The sequence below is a fragment of the Phyllobates terribilis genome, unplaced genomic scaffold, assembly GCF_046119375.1.
Source record: "Phyllobates terribilis strain yellow unplaced genomic scaffold, ASM4611937v1 Scaffold_5__5_contigs__length_657084704, whole genome shotgun sequence".
In the NCBI taxonomy this organism is placed as follows: Eukaryota; Metazoa; Chordata; class Amphibia; order Anura; family Dendrobatidae; genus Phyllobates; species Phyllobates terribilis.
Genome location: NW_027362765.1, coordinates 619414743 through 619435868, shown reverse-complemented (window position 1 = coordinate 619435868; position 21126 = coordinate 619414743). Strand labels below are relative to the sequence as shown.

The following is a 21126-nucleotide window of genomic DNA, read 5'->3' as shown; positions in this document are numbered from 1 at the left end:
TATGAGAAATAGGATTCTCTGGTCTGATGAGATGAAGATAGCACTTTTTGGTGATAATTCTAAGCGGTACGTGTGGAGAAAACCAGACATTGCTCATCACCTGCCCAATACAATCCCAACAGTGAAACATGGTGGTGGCAGCATCATGCTTTGGGGGTGTTTTTCAGCTGCAGGGACAGGACGACTGGTTGCAATTAAAGGAAACATGAATGCGGCCAAGTACAGAGAGATCCTGGATGAAAACCTCTTCCATAGTGCTCTGGACCTCAGACTTGGCCGAAGGTTCACCTTCCAACAAGACAATGACCGTAAGAACACAGCTAAAATAACAAAGGAGTGGCTTCAGAACAACTCTGTGACCATTCTTGACTGGCCCAGCCAGAGCCCTGACCTAAACCCAATTGAGCATCTCTGGGGAGACCTGAAAATGGTTGTCCACCAACGTTCACCATCCAAGCTGACGGAACTGGAGAGGATCTGCAAGGAAGAATGGCAGAGGATCCCCAAATCCAGGTGTGAAAACTTGTTGCATCATTCCCAAGAAGACTTATGGCTGTACTAGCTCAAAAGGGTGCTTCTACTGAATACTGAGCAAAGGGTCTGAATACTTATGACCATGAGATATTTCAGTTTTTCTTGTAGAAATTTTTGCAAATTTATTAATTTCTGATTTTTTTTTCCGTCAAGATGGGATGCAGAGAGTACTTTTAACCCCTTAATAACATCTGACGTACTAATACGCGTCTGTGCCCTGGGACTTAAGAGCCAGACCCGTATTAGTACGTCATGGCGATCGCGCGCGCACACAGGTTGTGCGGGCGCGATCGCCGCCGGGTGTCAGCTGATTGTCACAGCTGACACCCGGTACTATGTGCAGGGAGCGGTCCTGCACCGCTCCCAGCACATTAACCCCCGCGATGCTGCGATCGAAGTCGATCGCGGCATTGCGGGGGCAAGGGGAGGTGATCGGCGATACTCACCTCCTCTTCCGGCTTCCAGCGCAGTCTGCAAAGGCTTCCCGGGTGTTGCCATGACGACCCAATGTCGTCATGACAACATCCGGGTTACCAGAGAGCAGGAAGATTGCTTGGGCATGCGCAGTGCATCTCCAAGCAATCTTCACACTGTGCACTTCTGACAGCCTTCATGGCATAGGGATGGTGCTTCATTCCTGTGCCATGCAGGCGATCAGAAAAAAAAAAGTGAAAGTCCCAGAGTGGGACAAAGTAATAAAGTGTATAAACTGTGTGAAAGTGGAAAAAAAAAAAAAAAAAATGTGCAAAAATATTATAAAAAAAATAATACACCAAAAATAAAAATATAATGTACCCATCAATAAATATTATTATAAAAAAAAAACAAAAAACAATAAAAGTACACATATTTGGTATCGCCACGTCCGGAACAACCTGACCTATAAAACTGTCCCACTAGTTAACCCCTTCAGTGAACACGGTAAAAAAAAAAAACGAAGCAAAAAACAATGCTTTATCACCATACCGCCAAACAAAAAGTGGAATAACACGCGATCAAAAAGACGCATATAAATAAAAATGATACCGCTGAAAACGTCATCTCGTCCCGCAAAAAACAAGCCGCCATACAGCTCCATAAGCCGAAAAATAAAAAAGTTATAGCTCTCAGAATAAAGCTATGCTAAAAAATATTTTTTTCTAGAAAATAGCTTTTATTGTGTATAAGCGCCAAAACATAGAAAAATGATACAAATGTGGTACCGCTGTAAACGTACTGACCCGAAGAATAAAGCTACCTCATCAATTTTACCACACGCGGAACAGAATAAAAAAAAAAAAAAAAAAAAAAACAATTCCTGAATTGTTGGTTTTTGTTTATTCTGCCTCCCAAAAATCGGAATAGAAAGCGATCAAAAAATGTCACGTGCCTGAAAATGGCACCAATAACAACGTCAAGTCATCCCGCAAAAAAACGAGCCGTCACATGACTGTCTGCCAAAATCTGGAAAAATTATAGCTCTCAAAATATGGCGATGGAAAAACTAGATTTTACAAAAAATGCGTCTTTTAGTGTGTGACAGCTGTCAGTCATAAAAACCCCATATGATTCTGGCATTGCTGTAATCACACCGACCCGAAGAATAAAGTCGTCTAATCACTTATACCGCACAAGGAACGGCGTCAAAAATAAACTCTTGGGTTAGGATTGGGCTAGGGTTAGGGCTGGGTTTGGGGCTAGGGTTGTGCTGGGGCTAGGGTTGTGCTGGGGCTAGGGTTGTGCTGGGGCTGGGATTTTTTTCAAAAGTAAGAAAAAAAGATGACGATATGGCGACTAGTGTTGAGAGCAAGTGCTCGCTACTTGAGTTTGCATCGGGTGCTCTGGTATGCATTGAGTATCGTGGGTATTTGAGTGACATGCTCGAGTCTCTGCCCCATATGCTTCGCTGCCAAAAAACTTTACGGGGATTGCCTGCCATGCACGAGCGATCCCCGCATGTTTTTTTTGGGTGTCTAATAACCGTGAAACATGCGGAGCAGGGACTCGAGCATGTCACTCGAGCACACGCTGTACATGGTGCATACCTGAGTACCCGATGCAAACTCAAGTAGCGAGCACTTGCGCTCAAGAATAATGACAACTTATTCGATATGATGACCTAATGTAAACAAATTCTGTGCCGTACCTCTGGGTTCAAAATGTTCACTATACACCTTAATAAAATCCTTGAGGGGTATAGTTTCCAAAATGGGGACACTTGTGGGGGAGCTCCACTGTTTAGGCACATCACGGGCTCTCCAAACGCGACATGGTGTCCGGTAACAAATTGAATGGAAAATCGGCTCAAATTGTTAGCGGACGCCATGTTGCGTTTGGAGAGCCACTGTGTGCCCAAACATTGGAGCTCCCCCACAAGTGACCCCATTTTGGAAACTAGACCCCCCCAAGGCACCTATCTAGATGCATAGTGAGCACTTGGAACCCCTAGGTGCTTCACAAATTGATTCGTAAAAATGAAAAAGTGAAAAAAAAAACACTTTTTCATTTTTATGAATCAATTTGTGAAGCACCTGGGGTTCCAAGTGCTCACTATGAATCTAGATAGGTGCCTTGGGGGGTCTAGTTTCCAAAATGGGGTCACTTGTGGGGGAGCTCCAGAGTTTGGGCACACAGGGGCTCTCCAAACGCAACATGGCGTCCGCTAATTATTCAAGCAAATTTTACAATCAAAAAGTCAAATGGCGCTCCTTCCCTTCCGAGCCCTGCCGTGCGCCCAAACAGTGTTTTTTCCCCAAATATTGGGTATCTGCGTGCCCAGGGAAAATTGCACAACAAATTTTGGGGTCCATTTTTTCTTGTTACCCCTGTGAAAATAAAAAAAATTGGGTCTAAAGTAACATTTTTGTGAAAAAAGTTAAATGTTCATTTTTTTCTTCCACATTCAAAAAATTCCTGTGAAGCACCTGAAGGGTTAATAAAGTTCTTGAATGTGGTTTTGAGCACCTTGAGGGGTGCAGTTTTTAGAATGGTGTCACTTTTGGGTATTTTCTGTCATAAAGACCTCTCCAAGTGACTTCAAATGTGATGTGGTCCCTAAAAAAATGGTTTTGTAAATTTTGTTGGAAAAATGAGAAATCGCTGGTCAACTTTTAACCCTTATAGCTCCCTAACAAAAAAAAATTTTGGTTCCAAAATTGTGCTGATGTAAAGTAGACATGTGGGAAATGTTATTTATTAACTCTTTTGTGTGACATATCGCTCTGATTTCAGGGCTTAAAAATTCAAATTTTGAAAATTGCAAAATTTTCAAAATTTTTGCCAAATTTCTGTTTTTTTCACAAATAAACGCAAGTGATGTCGAAGAAATTTTTCCACAATCATGAAGTACAATATGTCACAAAAAAACACTCTCCGAATCAGGGGGATCCGTTGAAGCGTTCCAGAGTAATTACCTCATAAAGTGACAGTGGTCAGAATTGTAAAAATTGGCCCGGTCATTAACGTGCAAACCACCCGCGGGGCTTAAGGGGTTAATGAGAGAAAAAAAAAATTTACTTTTTAGAATTTACCAAATGGCTGCAATGAAACAGAGTGAAAAATGTAAAGGGGTCTGAATACTTTCCGTACCCACTGTAGATTAATGTTTTTGTAGCTTGCTATGAGCTATGCCAGTCACATCATCCAGAAACAGAGCATATATAGAACAACCAGAATTCCCAGAAACACATGAATCAAAGAATAAGTTGGAATCCCATCTGAATATCATCCTCTGAGAAACAAAACAACGGAAACTCCCTTGATCTGGTCTTTGTACGGCTTTGTTCAATCCCCTACCTAGATAACTCCCCTCTTCCCCTCTCTGATCATAACAGTCTCTCCTTCACACTCACAAATCCTTGCCCACCCCAGCACACTCCTACCTATCACACATTCAGAAATTTACAAGCCATTAACCCTCATAGACTCCCTTCACTCATCACTGTCCCCAATCTCCTCTTTTTCCTGTCCTTATCTGGCTGTAAATCACTACAATGACACTCTCAGAAGCACCCTGGACCAACAAGCGCCCCTCACCCTCAGAACCTCTAAACACAAAGTAAAACAGCCCTGGCTGACACCGCAAACCCGATTTCTCCAGCGATGCTCTAGGAATGCTGAACGCCTATGGAGGAAAACTCGCACACTAGAAAACTTTATCCACTATGAATTTGTTAAAAACCTATAACTCTTCATGTTGCCAAACAGACATACTTCACCACCCTGATCTCTTCACTATCCAACAACCCAAAAAACATCTTCGACACCTATCACTCCCTCCTCAGTCCTAAAGTGCTGGCCCCTATCACAGACATTTGTGCTGACGACCTGGCCTCCTACTTCGCAGAGAACATTTATCAGGAAATCAGCTCCCAGCCACCATGTTCCGTGACTCCCATCCCTCCCCACATCTCCTCTGGATCACTCTCCACATTTGACCCAGTCACAGAAGAAGTAGTCTCCAGGCTCCTCTCTTCTTCTCATGCCAGTCCATGCACCCTATTCTCTCTCGCCTACTCCAGTCTCTCTCTTCAGTCATCACTACTCGCCTAACTAAAATCTTCAACCTCTCCCTCTCATCTGGTAACTTCCCCTTCTCCTTCAAACATGTCATCATTACTCCATTATTAAAAGAGCCCTCTCTTGACCCTTCCTGCACAAACTACTACAGACCAGTCTCCAATCTCCCCTTTATCTCTAAACTCTTGGAGCGCCTGGTCTACTCCCGCCTTACCCTTTACCTCTCCATTCACTCTCTTCTAGACCCATCACAGACCGGCTTCTGCCCTCTACATTCTACAGAAACTGCACTCCTCAAAGTAACCAATGAACCTTCTGACAGCAAAACGTAACGGTGACTACTCTCTGCTCATTCTTCTTGACTTTTCTGCAGCTTTCGACACCGTTGACCACCACCTCCTCTCTATGCTCCACTGAATTGGCTTAAAAAAACACTGCTTTCTCCTGGTTCTCCTCTTATCTATCTGACCGCTCTTTGTGTATCATTCGCTGGCTCCACTTCTTCCCCCCCTTCCTCTTGCTTTTTGGGTTCCTCAGGGTTCAGTCCTTGGCCCACTTCTCTTCTCTCTCTACACTGCCCCAATTGTAAAGACCTTCAGCAAATTTGGCTTTCAGTAACATCTTTATCCTGATGACACACAACTATACACCTCATCCTGTCTGTCCACAGTTTCCAACATCATGTTCGCTCTTTATCTGAAACTCAACCTTTCTAAAACTGAACAACTTCTGCTCCCACTTTTTACTCACCTCCCTAAATCTGACATATCCCTCTCCGTGTGTGGCACCACAATGACGCTGAGCCAGCAGACGCGCTGTCTGGGCGTTGTGTTTGACACCAATCTTTCCTTCACCTTCCATATACAATTTCTTGCCCGGTCTTGTCGCTTGCACCTGAAGAACATCTTTAGAATCCGCCCCTTTCTCTCCTTGGAAACCACAAAAACCCTCACTTTTGCCCTGATCCACTCCCGCCTTGACTACTGTAATTCTCTATTAATTGGCCCCCCCCCTCACTCAACTTTCCCCTCTCCAGTCCATCCTTAATGCTGCAGCCAGGGTCATCTATCTGGCTAATCGTTACTCAGATTCTTCCGCTCTATGCCAGTCATTGCACTGGCTGCCTATACATTATAGGATCCAATTTAAATTGCTTATTCTCACCCGCAAAGCTCTACACAGTGCAGCACCCCCCTACATCTCCTCCCTCATTTCTGTTTATCAGCCTACTCGTTCTCTACGCTCCGCAAGCGACCATCGACTAACATCCGCACTAATCCATACGTCCCACTCCCGGCTCCAAGACTTCTCCCAAGCTGCACCTATTCTTTGGAATGCTCTACCCCAAGAAATTAGGACGAGCCACAACTTACACGGTTTTAGGTGCTTCCTAAAAACACACCTGTTTAGGGTGGCCTATCGCGTTCCCTAATCGAAGTGTTTTTATATTTTTATAGCCCATTCATTATTTCTCCAAACATAAGTCTCCACCGAACCCAAAAGCTCTACAGATTCTGGCTGGTGACGAGCTCATGCAGCCTTTATCTATCGCTCATCCCCTCAAGATGGCTGGACGATTATTGTGAATAGGCCCCTGCACTTTGTGTCACCCCCCACCTCATTGTAGATTGTAAGCTCTTACGAGCAGGGTCATTATTATTTTTGCTTTAATTATTGTATTATCTTTAGCTATGTTACTTATGACTGTTGTGTGTGAACCTCTGAATTGTAAAGCGCTGCAGAATAGGTTGGCGCTATATAAGTAAAGATTATTATTATTTACTAGATTGCAGGACTGAGAGAAAAGACATAGCACAAGGTCTGTGGCAACAGCGCTGAGGAATGGCATAACTTTCAGTGCGTAGAGCGCAAAGTGTTATCTGCTGCTTTATCTAGAAAGCTGATAATGTGGGCCGCGCCATGTTTAAGGCGTGTGACCTCTAATGACATGTGACGTTGCGCTCCAGCACAACACGTGTCGCCTTAATGGAGCATTAGGTGGAGATCATGTGACCAGAGGTGACATATCACTATGTCTCAAGTGGTCACTTAAGAAGATGCCCCCTGCAGTGAGATCCTCCCACAGGAGAGAATGGAGAATATTTTCCTGGCATGTGTATGTGGATATGGATATGTGGAATGAGTTGTGTAGGGGAAGCAATGAAAAGATAGAATGCCAAGGTAAAATAAAGCCGAGAAAATACCAGAAGGTAAAAGAAAGGGAGTAGAAAAATAAAGTAAAGCGGAAATAAAATAAGGAAATAATAATAAAATAGAAATAGAAAAAAAAGATTTTTTCCTTTTGTGCAGCACCATTCTGGGACCATTTAATAGTGGGTTGTCCATTCATGAAAAAACTCTTTAATTACTTTTCCATTCCATAACCCTATTAGAGATGGAAATAGCTGAATGTGATTTTTCTGCTCTTCAGTTTGACAGATGAAAGCCCAAGTCCAGTTTCTCAAGATGCCAAAATGGAAATACATGATGCTTTTGTTGGTAAACCAATATTGAAAACTAGAAGAGACTCCAGGTTAGTGGTACATTTTTTTTCCATGCTGCTGCCTACTGTGCTTTTGGATTGGTTTGTACACACAGAAGGGCTCCCCGTCCGTAATCAGTTATGTCCTGTGTGGACCAACCTTGTTAATTGTTATAGCATTTTTTTTATCATGTGTAATTGTGATGCCTTTTATAAACCTAGTTGTTTGTATGTTACAGGCTGTTGGACTCTCCCGTCCACCCTGTCCTGGCAGAACACTCCTTTGGCACAGATTTTGCAAATGTCCGTTACAAAACACCTTGCAGATCTTTCCTGCTGACTTCGAGCCCTGTCCAATCAAGTCTTCTCAAATCTACACCGATAAAAAACCTTTCCAAAGCATCGGAGTTTAGCTTGCTGCAGACACCTCTGGTGGTAAAGGTAAGGGTTCAGCATCATACATTTTTACTTTGTTTAGCAAAGGATTGAGATGCATCGCATAATAGCTTTATGCTCTACTCCATTAATTACTCGGGCTTTGAGTCCTAACATTTGTTCTACGGTCTGTTCATTTGTTGATGCTGCTCATCAAATTTTATTGTAGTAACGTTTTTTTTGTGCGTTTCTCTCTAGAAGGCAAAAGCCTTGATGGCAAGCACAAGGGCTTCTGACTATATTGCACGCACTCGCCAATCTGTTCTGAGGTCCAGTACACACACAACTCCTTTGGCCTCTCCTTCAGTTTCCCCTGGAAGATCAATTGCACCTCCTTTACGGTCCAGACAACTAAAAATCTCTTTTATGGAGCAAATTAGCAAGAAATTTAGTAAAGGGGTAAGTCTCGCATTATGCATAGTGGTCTGATTTGATGTGGGCATGCTTAACGTAAGTATATTACACTGTTTTTAACATTTATGAATTGAGCACCTTTTTATGTCATGTTAAAAAAAAAAATTGTGTTCGTTAACACCTTAAATAGTTTTCCTCTAGTTCTTTTTTTGTCGCATCATTTTTTTTTAATACTAAGCAATATTTTACTAACAGATTTTGTCAACTGAGCAAGAAGAGCCCAGAATTTCTCCTGTTCTGAAGTCTGGTCGAGACACTATGTGGGCAGAAAGAGTGGCTATGCTTACCGAAAATGATGCCAATACAGACAATGATGAAATGGATGAATCTTCATCTGGAATTCAAGATGGAAGCCCAAGCAAAATGGAGGCTAGCAAAGACGCAAGCCATGTGTCTGCAAGGTCTAACCAGACAACACTAGAGTATCATGATGCTCCAACACCTGAGGACAAGGTGGTTTCAACAACTGTGAATTCTTCAGGTAGTGAACAGCAGCCACATGCTGAGCTGGACCGTGTGCTAGTAACTGGAGATGTCCACCACCCAATTGTGGAAGCCCTGGAGACACCAGAGAAAGGTATGTCACATCCATGATGTCCTGTGTGTGCTCATGTTTGATTGCAGGTAGAGCAGCGCATAAAATACTCACACACCATTGTATAGAGGCGGCAGAGATTGACATGTGGCTTTGGAGGAAATCTTTACCATAATTAGCAATGTAATTATATCTCCTCTGCCACATTTATGCCTATGAGGTTGTTCATATCAAGGTGTGAGACCCGCAGATAACTTGTGCATTATGGTCTGCGCTCAGACCAAGTTTCAAGAACCTCTGCATGAGCATTAAATAAGACTAAGAATAATTTAGAGTCCCCCTCTTTTTTTTTGTGCACAAAAAAAGCCAGACTACATCAGTTTGTTTCAATTCTCATCCATTTAGAGCACATGGATCCGAGGGTTCGCTTTTATTTTGTATGGATCCATTTAGGGGACGAATTTGATGTACAAATTAGATCAGAAGCAGACATGTTTCTATTCGTATATTTGTCTTCAATTTTTTTTTGCAGGCAATCGGTCCACAAAAAAATTGATGTCAGCATGCTCATCGACTACAATGGGTGTTATGCTTACTCACGGTCAGAGCGGCTGCATCACTAGATGAGGCGCGGCCTCGCTGCATACAAGTGTATGAAGCAAGGCTGCGCCCACTGGACAGCTGCGTCACTAGACGAGGCGCGGCTTCGCTCCATACAAGTGTATGAAGCAAGGCTGCACCCACTGGACAGCTGCGTCACTAGACGAGGCGCGGCTTCGCTCCATACAAGTGTATGAAGCAAGGCTGCACCCACTGGACAGCTGCGTCACTAGACGAGGAGCGGCTTCGCTCCATACAAGTGTATGAAGCAAGGCTGCGCCCACTGGACAGCTGCGTCACTAGACGAGGCGCGGCTTCGCTCCATACAAGTGTATGAAGCAAGGCTGCACCCACTGGAAGACTGCGTCACTAGACGAGGCGCGGCTTCGCTCCATACAAGTGTATGAAGCAAGGCTGTGCCCACTGGACAGCTGCGTCACTAGACGAGGCACAGCCTCACTCCATATAAGTGTATGAAACAAGGCTGCGCCCACTGGACAGCTGCGTCACTAGACGAGGCACAGCCTCACTCCATATAAGTGTATGAAGCAAGGCTGCGCCCACTGAACGGCTGCGTCACTAGACGAGGCACAGCCTCACTCCATATAAGTGTATGAAGCAAGGCTGCGCCCACTGGACGGCTGCGTCACTACACGAGGCGCAGCTTCGCTCCATACAAGTGTATGAAGCAAGGCTGCGTCCACTGGACAGCTGCGTCACTAGATGAGGCGCTTCCTCGCTGCATACAAGTGTATGAAGCAAGGCTGCGCCCACTGGACAGCTGCGTCACTAGACGAGGCACAGCCTCGCTCCATACAAGTGTATGAAGCAAGGCTGCGCCCACTGGACAGCTGCGTCACTAGACGAGGAGCGGCTTCGCTCCATACAAGTGTATGAAGCAAGGCTGCGCCCACTGGACAGCTGCGTCACTAGACGAGGCGCGGCTTCGCTCCATACAAGTGTATGAAGCAAGGCTGCACCCACTGGAAGACTGCGTCACTAGACGAGGCGCGGCTTCGCTCCATACAAGTGTATGAAGCAAGGCTGCGCCCACTGGACAGCTGCGTCACGAGATGAGGCGCGGCCTCGCTGCATACAAGTGTATGAAGCAAGGCTGCGCCCACTGGACAGCTGCGTCACTAGACGAGGCACAGCCTCACTCCATATAAGTGTATGAAGCAAGGCTGCGCCCACTGAACGGCTGCGTCACTAGACGAGGCACAGCCTCACTCCATATAAGTGTATGAAGCAAGGCTGCGCCCACTGGACGGCTGCGTCACTACACGAGGCGCAGCTTCGCTCCATACAAGTGTATGAAGCAAGGCTGCGTCCACTGGACAGCTGCGTCACTAGATGAGGCGCGGCCTCGCTGCATACAAGTGTATGAAGCAAGGCTGCGCCCACTGGACTGCTGCGTCACGAGATGAGGCGCGGCCTCGCTCCATACAAGTGTATGAAGCAAGGCTGCGCCCACTGGACGGCTGCGTCACTACACGAGGCGCGGCCTCGCTCCATACAAGTGTATGAAGCAAGGCTGCGCCCACTGGACGGCTGCATCACTACACGAGGCGCAGCTTCGCTCCATACAAGTGTATGAAGCAAGGCTGCGCCCACTGGACAGCTGCGTCACTACATGAGGCGCAGCTTCGCTCCATACAAGTGTATGAAGCAAGGCTGCGCTCACTGGACGGCTGCGTCACTAGATGTATGGAGCTGAATAAATATGGAGTATGGAGTAAGTATGGAGCTGAAGAATAAAGCTGCCTTATCAATTTTACCACACCCGGAGTAGAATAAAAAAAAAATTAAAAAAAAAAACAATTCCTGAATTGTTGGTTTTTGTTTATTCTGCCTCCCAAAAGCTGGAATAGAAAGCGATCAAAAAATGGCACGTGCCTGAAAATGGTACCAATAAAAAACGTCAACTCATCCCGCAAAAAGCAAGCAGTCACATGACTGCCGACCAAAATATGGAAAAATTATAGCTCTCAAAATATGGCGATGCAAAAACTAGATTTTACAAAATGTGTCTTTTAGTGTGTGACAGCTGTCAATCATAAAAACCCGATATGATTCTGGTATCTCTGTAGTCGCACCGACCCGAAAAATAAAGTTGTCTAATCACTTATACCGCACTAGGAACGGCGTGAAAAATAAACGCTGGGGTTGGGGTTGAGGTTAGGGTTGTGCTAATGTTAGGGTTGTTTTTTTTTTTTTTTTCAAAAGAAAAAAAAAATGACGATATGGCAACTAGTGTTGAACGCAAGTGGTCGCTACTTGAGTTTGCGTTGGGTGCTCGGGTATGCATTGAGTATCGCGGGTGCTCGAGTCTCCGCCCCACATACTTCGTTGCCAAAAAAACCTTGTGGGGATTGCCTGCCATGCACGAGCGATCCCAGCATGTTTTTTTGGGGGTGTCTAATAACCGTGAAACATGCGGGCAGGGACTCGAGCATTTCACTTGAGCACCCGTGATACATGGTGCATACCCGAGTACCCGATGCAAACTCAAGCAGCGAGCCCTTGCGCTCAAGACTAATGACAACTTATTCAATATGATGACCTAATGTCATCAAATTCTGTCTCGTACCTCTGGGTTCAAAATGTTCACTATACCCCTTGATAAAATCCTTGAGGAGTGTAGTTTCCCAAATGGTGTCACTTGTGGGGGTTTCCACTATTTAGGCACATCAGGGGCTCTCCAAACGCGACATGGGGTCCGCTCTCGATTCCAGCCGATTTTGCGTTCAAAAAGTCACACAGTGCTCCTTCCCTTCTGAACTCTGCCGTGCGCCCAAACACTGTATTTTCCCCACATATGGGGTATTGGTGTACTCAGGAGAAATTGCACAAAAGTTTTTGGGGTCCATTTTCTCCTCCTACCCTTGTGAAAATAAAAAAATTGGGGCTAAAACATCCTTTTTGTGGAAAAAGTTTGATTTTTTTATTTTCATGGCTCCATGTTATAAACTTCTGTAAAGGACTTGGGGATTCAAGGTGCTCACCACACATCTAGATAAGTTCCCTGAGGGGTCTAGTTTCCAAAATGGTGTCACTTGTGGGGGGTTTCCACTATTTAGGCACATCAGGGGCACATCCGCTAATTATTCAAGCTAATTTTACAATCAAAAAGTCAAATGGCGCTCCTTCCCTTCCGAACCCTGCCGCGCGCCCAAACGGTGGTTTTCCCCCACATATGGGGTATCTGCTAACTCAGGAGAAATTGCACAACAAACTGCATAGTGCAATTTCTTCTGTTACCCTTATGAAAATGCAAAAATTGGGGCTGAAAAACATTTTTGTGGGAAAAATGTGAAAATTTTATTTTTACGACTCAATGTTATAAACTTCTGTGAAGCACCTGGGGGTTCAAGGTGCTCACCGCACATCTAGATAAGTTCCCTGAGGGGTCTAGTTTCCAAAATGGTGTCACTTGTGGGGGGTTTCCACTGTTTAGGCACATCAGGGGCTCTCCAAATGCAACATGGCATCCACTAATTATTCAAGCAAATTTTACATTCAAAAAGTCAAATGGCGCTCCTTCCCTTCCGAACCCTGCCGTGCGCCCAAACAGTGGTTTTCCCCCACATATGGGGTATCTGCTTACTCAGGAGAAACTGCACAACAAATTTTGGGGTCCATTTTTTCCTGTTACCCCTGCGAAAATAAAAAAAAAATTGGGTCTAACCAATTTTTTTTTTTCAACCACATTCCAATAATTCCTGTGAAGCACCTGAAGGGTTAATAAAGTTCTTGAATGTGGTTTTGAGCACCTTGAGGGGTGCAGTTTTTAGAATGGTGTCACTTTTTGATATTTTCTGTCATAAAGACCCCTCAAAGTGACTTTAAATATGATGTGGTCCCTAAAAAAATGATTTTGTCAATTTTGTTGGAAAAATGAGAAATCGCTGGTCAACTTTTAACCCTTATAGCTCCCCAATAAAAAAAATTTTGGTTCCAAAATTGTGCTGATGTAAAGTAGACATGTGGGAAATGTTATTTATTAACTATTTTGTGTGACATATCGCTCTGATTTAAGGGCATAAAAATTCAAATTTTGAAAACTGCTAAATTTTCAAAATTTTTGCCAAATTTCCATTTTTTTCACAAATAAACGCAAGTGATATCGAAGAATTTTTACCACTATCATGAAGTACAATATGTCACGAAAAAACAATCTCAGAATCAGTGGGATCCGTTGAAGCGTTCCAGAGTAATTACCTCATAAAGTGACAGTGGTCAGAATTGTAAAAATTGGCCTGGTGATTAATGTGCAAACCACCTTGGGTTGTAAAGGGGTTAAAGCCCTATTCACACTTTGCAGAGGAATGGTGTTGATTTGAGGACAGTCTTTGAGTAATGAAATGCACAGCATGTCCATTTTGTTGCCGATACTAAGCAGATATGCTGGGTCCTCTGTAAAATCAGCCTGTCAATACAATGTGCAAAGTGTGGCTGTGCATGATAAGACCATGTCATTTCCCCTTACACTTGCCATTTCTTGAATGCATGTGATCATATGCGAGCTGACCCTCAAAGAACACTAAAGCAAACCATTTGGGATATCCTGAATGGCTCGTCTGTCATGGTTGCACTGTAAAGATGGTCGTTTTAGAAGATTGATCAGCAATTTGTATTTATAAAATATGATGCATTCTCTGCTGTTATCTGTGGCCTAGTGTCAGCATAAATTTATGCGATGCAGATCTGCCATCGAAACACTTTTCAACTACAGCCAGCACCCAACAACATCCCCTCAAAAAATCCAAAACTTACTTGCATTTTTCTTAAGATATCTGCATTCAATCTTCAGCTGTCATAAAAAGGCATCAAAATGGAGTTTAATCTTAATGGGCTTTTCCAGCCATCTAGAACCTGAAGCGTATGGCCTATTTTATCTACAACTATCTATGCAGTGCAAACTCGATTCAGGGTTTATGTTCTACAACAGTCTTCCCCAAACTGAAGTGCTCAAGGCCCACCAACAGGTCACGTTTTCAGGATTTCATTAGTATTGCTCAGGTGATAATTACATTACCTGCACAGGCAGTAATTCCATCACCTGTGTAAGGGTATTTGCGCACGATGCGGATTTGAAGCTGAAATTTCCTGAGCGTTTTTGTCTCTCCTTGGCAGATAAATCGCATGCGGATTTTACATGCAGATTTTACATGCGTTTTTTCCCCTCACCCATGACAGCACACCTTGAGAGGGATCCGCCCCACCAAGGACAGGAAACTGTCTGAAATAAAAGGGCGGTACCTCTCCATCGCTTCAGTTGGTCTCCTGTCCTTGAAGGGAACCTGTCTGTGGAAGAAAAGAATGCTGTACCTGGGTCTGTTCCAGTGTGAAAGAGCGGGCACCGGCCTGTGCATCGGGTTCCAGGCTCCAGAAGCGCCGTCCATGGTTCCCTGGGGCCGTGTCCGAGCGTGCGCAGGCGGTGAGCAGGGCTCCGGTTCCCCGCAGACCACTGCGCCTTGGACGGCGCTTCTGAAGCCTGGAACCCGGTGCACAGGCCGGTGCCCACTCTTTTACACCGGAACAGATCCAGGTACAGCATTCTTTTCTTCCACAGACTGGTTCCCATCAAGAACAGGAAACCAACTGAAGCGAGAGAGAGGTACCTCCCTTTTATTTCAGACCGTTTCCTGTCCTTGGTGGGGCGGAACCCTCTCAAGGTGTGCTGTCATGGGTTCAGGAAAAACCGGCTACCGATAAGTAACCTTGGTGTTTTACATGCGTTTTTTACAACGTTTTTGTACTTCAAAAGCTAGTCACATTCACCCAGTCTTAATTAGCATTTCTATTCATGTAAATTATGCGGCTGCTGTGAGCTGGTATTTTTAGCCTGGGAAGGTGCCTGGTCCCTGGCCATTAAATAACAGCTCACTGCTGGTTCATTAGCCGCTACGTCCCTCCGATCAGCACTCAGCAGCACTTTGAATGCAGCATATTTTTGTTGCGTCCAAAACGCTGTGTTCTAATACCGCATTTTTGTTGTCTGTACATGTGAAACCACCGCATATAATGACACTACAATCGGTCAAAATAATAGTAAGGAAATCCTGAAAACATGATCTGCTGGTGGGCCTTAAGGACTGGAGTTGGGGAACCCTGTTCTACCAGATTGGAAATGAAAATGGTAAAATGGACAGGGGTATCTGCACTTCTCAGTATTAACAGCTTGTATGTATTTGAATGGCGGCCCTTTTTTTGAAAAAAAAAAAAAAAATTATATATATTTCTTTTCTTCAGCTGTGATTAGTATTCATGATAGTGAAGAAATTGAGAGTACCCATTCTGAAAATCTTGGTCAAGAAAAGAAAGCGCATGAATCTGAGCTGCAAATTATGGAGGAGAATGTTCTAATTGTTAAGGAAATTCCTTCTATCGCACCCCTATTTTCTCACTTTGCGGAGATTCAGGTAATGATAATGGTTACCACAGTTTGCTTCTAAGCTTACTGTAGAAGTGTGAGAAAAAGTTAGGCTTCGATGCATTGTCTATCTTTTTTGTTGTTGTTTTTTTTTTATGTAAAATTTGTTTCTAACAGGGTTTTTTTGTTCATTTTTTATTAAACAAAACCATTTTACCTAGAGCTTTCCGTTTGTATTACAGCCAGGTATGTCATTCTTTTAAACACAATGGTGTTTGAGAGAACAATTAGTTTGAAGAGCCAGTCAGGGACCATAAGGAGAGACCTGACTAGTACGACGCCATGCCCCAGCCGACTTCTCCTTGCGCTGCTCTCGTCGATTGAACTTTCCCATCTGTGTGCCTTTCAATCAACTAAACCAGTAGGAGGAGAAGCCGGCTCTGAAATGTCAGAGCAGTTACTGGAAGAACATACCTGACTGCAATCATAGAGCCCGATTCACTGGTGACCGCTTCCCTTTAAACACTATAATATTTAAATAAAATCAAACCTTACCGCTGTGGTTTAACCTACAACGACCTTGTATTCATATAATGCTAGCTTTCTGGTGTGCAGTGCTGGTTGTCATAAGTGTATCTACAAGAGTTTCCATTATTATAGTGTTCTTATGTTGTATTGTGTTACTGATATTAGCTGCTATTTTCTGTTACCTAGCACCACACCTTTATTCCTTTACTCTGATTGCAGACCATTATTTTTTCTCTTGCTTGCCTCTGTTCTTCTGCTGCAGCCCCATTTGTTTGCAGATCTAATGACATAATTTTGATTGAATTGGCAACAGGACAGTTTTCACCCGTCAGTATGGGGACTGTCCAACTGGCCTCAGTAGTGTCATCCCGTGAAATCGTTATCGTAAGATTATTTTATCTGTACCTGGAGCTTTTGATTCTCCTTGGTGGCATCCAAATCTTCTATGTCTTCTGCTAAATTGCTTTGTTCTGATGTCCTAAGAGGACACAAAATAGTCTAAATGTCAAAATATTACTCTGCTGGCGCTGCTATGATGATTGTCAGCGTCTTTTTCATGCTTCTTTGACACTCTGCACTACATTCATCAGACAAATGAATGAGTAATGTTAACAGAGGTGCAAACAAAAAAATGCTTTGCAATCAGGGGACATAAAGGTATGGTTTTACTTTTTTTGTGGCCAAGACCAATATTCTGTTACGCCTCTGTATTGCATGAATAATTTCATATACTTGTTGACTTTGAATTATATTTCCACTTATAAGGAAGAGCAAGTAGTCATCTAGACCAGAGGTCCCCAACCGCCGGTCCGCGGACCAGGACCGGGCCGTTGGGGTTTTTCAGCCGGTCCGCGGGGAGAGGGGGCCCCTCCAGCCTCCAGCAGGGCCGCCATCAGGGCATGACTGCCCTGACTCCAGCATGCTAAGCGCCGGGTCCGGGACATCTTAGCGCTGCGCTGCTGCGGCAGCACCTTCATGATTCCCCTGACTTCCGGTCATGTGACGGCGCCGTCACATGGCCGGAAGTCAGGAGAACCTGGTGTCAGCGATTTGGACGAGCGCCAGGATTCTGCAGGGATCGCATGGGGGTAAGTATAACAAGTTTTATTTTTTTTTAAATACAATTAACTAGGAGTGGGGGGAATGGGAGATGCACATGGGGGGAGGGGAGAGATGAGAGATGCACATGGGGGAGGGGAGAGATGAGAGATGCACATGGGGGGGAGGGGAGAGATGAGAGATCCACATGGGGTGGAGGGGAGAGATGAGAGATGCACATGGGGGAGGGGAGAGATGAGAGATCCACATGGGGGGGAGGGGAGAGATGAGAGATGCACATGGGAGGGAGGGGAGAGATGAGAGATGCACATGGGGGGAGGGGAGAGATGAGAGATGCACGGAGGGGGATGAGAGATGCACGGGGGTGAGCTGCACATGGGGGGGTGAGAGATGCACATGGGGGGGTTATGTTTACATAACTTTGTTGCCTTATGAAGGGCGGGGGGGGCCCCCAAAAATTTCTTGCACAGGGGCCCACTACAGTCTGTGTCCGCCCCTGGGATGAAGTAAATGCAGCTGAACAGCAGCTGTCAGGACAGCTGCCCTGTCCTGCTGCAGGGCGTGATGGGGCCTCAGTGATGCGGCTCCTGGCACAGCACATTATGTGGGGCTCCTGGCATAGCTCCTGGCGGGGACCTGGTCTACACTATATGATAAGTATGCACTAAACTCCAAATCCCTCCATTACCCCGCCCCCATATGACCAAAGCCCCGCCCACCCCACCCCCTCCTTGCTGGGCCATGGAAAAATGATCTTGCTTCAAGCCGGTCCCTGGTGCAAAAAAGGTTGGGGACCACTGATCTAGACAACCGGATGACACCAAGTTCCTCTCCTGCAGACAGCAAAGCAAAATGACTGCTAACTTGTCTTTTCTTTTACTTATCAACTGTCACTATGTGTTATAAACACTATAAGTTGTTTTTTTCTCAGGATTTGGATTACACCGTGAATATTAAAGCCCCTGAACCAGAGGTGACATATCAACAAATAAGTTCAGCCGCTGAAGACCCTAATGGGGAGAATAATGCTGACCTTTATTATTTCAACAATTATGAATCTGCCTTAAAAACCTTAAAAGCACCGTCAATGGATCCATGTGATCTCAGTGATGAAAAGGTCAATTTGACAGCTACAGTTAGCAGTGATGAAACTTGTGATAATGCCTTGGCTCTTGGCACTGAGGAAGGGACTAAGGTTACTGAAACACTGCCTTTTATGCCTGAGCCTATCAATGCAGCCATTGCAGAAAACGTGCTCGATGCTCTTAAAGAAAATAGGGATAAGGATTTTACGGAAGAAGTTAATAGTGATTCAGTTTCTGAAAATGAAACTGAAAGGAAACTCAGAAATGCACACGATATCGCTAGGACACCTGTAAACAAGGTTAAGCAAACAAACTCTAACACAGTTCTAAGGATAACACCCCCTGAAAAAGTAGATGAGCAGAAGCTTAATCTGGATGAATTTCAGACTTCTCCAACTGAAGGCAAATCTACTATACTAATAAAGCCTCCAACCTCTCGCAGAAGTATCAGGAGAACTACTAAGGTATCTGACAATACCAACAATACCCTTCCACTTCCTACAACCCCTAAAAGAGGCAGTAGAAAAACCAAGGATAATCCTGAAAACTTAAGTACAACATTATCAATCCAACAAGAGGACCAACCATCCATTACTACCACAAGAATTTCTAGAAGAACTAAAAATTCTGCTTCTGATCAAACTCAGTCCACAGAAAGGGAAACCACTGTTACAGAAGAAATTGTAACAAAGATGCCAGCCTCTCCTGCTAGAACCCGCAGAGGAAAAGCTGCAGCATTGGATAACCACATAAATACAGGAGATATTGTGGATGTAAAAACTGTAATGCCGACAACACCTACTAGAATTACTAGATCGTCCAAAGTACTACAAGAGAGGGAAAGTGAATCAAACATTGAGAATGTTGAGACTGAACCACTTGTTTCTACACGTACAAGGGGACTAAGGAACAAACAAGTTGTGAATGAGTTGGTCAAACACTTTGAGCTTGGTGCCTCACAGGCTTCCAACAAACCTGACTCCAGCCCTCCTCATTCTCCTAAAAGGCTACTCTTAAGATGGTCTAGAGTCAAATCAGAAAATCAGATTGATAAAAAAGATACAGATGACAATATTGTCACAGCACAAGAGGTGATCACAGTCAATTCTAGAAAAACTGCAAAAAAGTCTATTGGTAAAACAGATATAGAGGCTTCTGCTGATGTCGATGAAGAGCAGAAGAGAACAACCCGTTCAACAAGGACTAAAGCTAACATTGTTACAATGCCAGATGCCACTCCTGTTGAATTTGCATTCTCATCACTTACACCAAGACGTGGAAGAAAACCAAAAGGTTTGTTTAGACCTCCGTTTCCTGTTAAAATAATGGTTCCATGCTAAGAAACTTTAATGTTGACGCAACATGTGGATTATGGTACTACTGGGTAAAACTCTGATCCCCATAGAAACATCATGGTTTAGTAGACTCATACTATGTATAGGTGCTGAACCTGTGACATAGTCCCTAACGTGCAGGAGTATTTCAGCCATCTGATATTCTCCATGATAGACAAATACATTTTTTCTTTAAAATTCTTTTTATTAGGAAATTTTTACAGTATAGCGAACAAGGGGTCTGGAAAGGGATGAAGGGAAAGGAAAGGCAACCAAATAAAGGGAAAGAGAAAATGGGGTAGGGAGGAAGAGTAAAGAAAAAGAGAGGGGGAAAAAAAGGAAATGAGGAAGATCGTCTTAACATAATTGCACCACAGTGTTCACATAGCAAGTGCAAAAACAACATAGAATGAAGTATAGATTAAAAGAATTCTGGCAAAGTAATAAAACATCATATAAAGAGTCTTCTCTTGCTTGGAGGAAAAATTGCGTTCCAAAAGGACCATTTGGAAAATACATTGATTTTTAAAACCACTTATTTGTTTCATGAATCAAAAGTAAAAATGGAGATCAGAAACTTTTTGTAATATATCTTATTAGAGAAAAATGATTCTTTCTCCACTTATCAGCCACTTTGTTTCCCAGCACTGATGTATTCTCAATACTGATCTGTCTGTGGTGAGATAACAAATTACACTTGCTGTTATAAAAGGGCAGGCAAGGGAAACTGTAGGGAAATAAAAGCCGAAAAGCACATGGGAAATTGCTGCATCTTCTAGTTCAGAGGTAAAAACTGCTGAAAATGCCTGTGCAAGTCATAATGGCTAGAAATAGTGTTCCTAATGTACTGTACCCTCATCAGTTTGTTCTGAAAGGTCACCTGAAAATGCAGTGAAACCATTAGTGTTTCACTTCTTTCTTTTGGGTGTCTGAAACATGTATGGTTTACAAAGCATTGGATGTAAAGTTTACTGTTAATTTGTAGGGGAAAGCTTGTCTACTTGTATATATACTAAAGTATGGCCTGTTAAATTGTATCCTTCAGTTGAGGTTTTAAAACTGTGTATTTGCAGCTAATAGCAATTCCTAACTGTTACAGCAGTTCTGTGCATGTGGGAACTACCTGTAGCACAACACATGGGTGCAGAAATCCCACACATATATTGTTTCATAGACACGCTGCATTCATTTAATCATTTAAAGCTTTGCTAGAGGAACATTTGCGATATTGGTGGGCTCCTACTCTT

The 21126-nt window shown here is 43.9% G+C and overlaps 1 protein-coding gene across 1 annotated transcript in view; it reads left to right on the top strand.

The window, feature by feature from the left end:
• The window catches only part of LOC141273767 (protein ELYS-like), a 105631-nt gene that overhangs the window by 71170 nt on the left and 13335 nt on the right, over window positions 1-21126 (top strand). Inside the window, exons 25-30 of the mRNA XM_073686105.1 lie at window positions 7463-7564; window positions 7753-7954; window positions 8147-8347; window positions 8558-8939; window positions 15753-15922; window positions 18392-19838. Coding sequence (XP_073542206.1) covers window positions 7463-7564; window positions 7753-7954; window positions 8147-8347; window positions 8558-8939; window positions 15753-15922; window positions 18392-19838 — 2504 coding nt within the window. The remainder of the gene's footprint in view (window positions 1-7462; window positions 7565-7752; window positions 7955-8146; window positions 8348-8557; window positions 8940-15752; window positions 15923-18391; window positions 19839-21126) is intronic.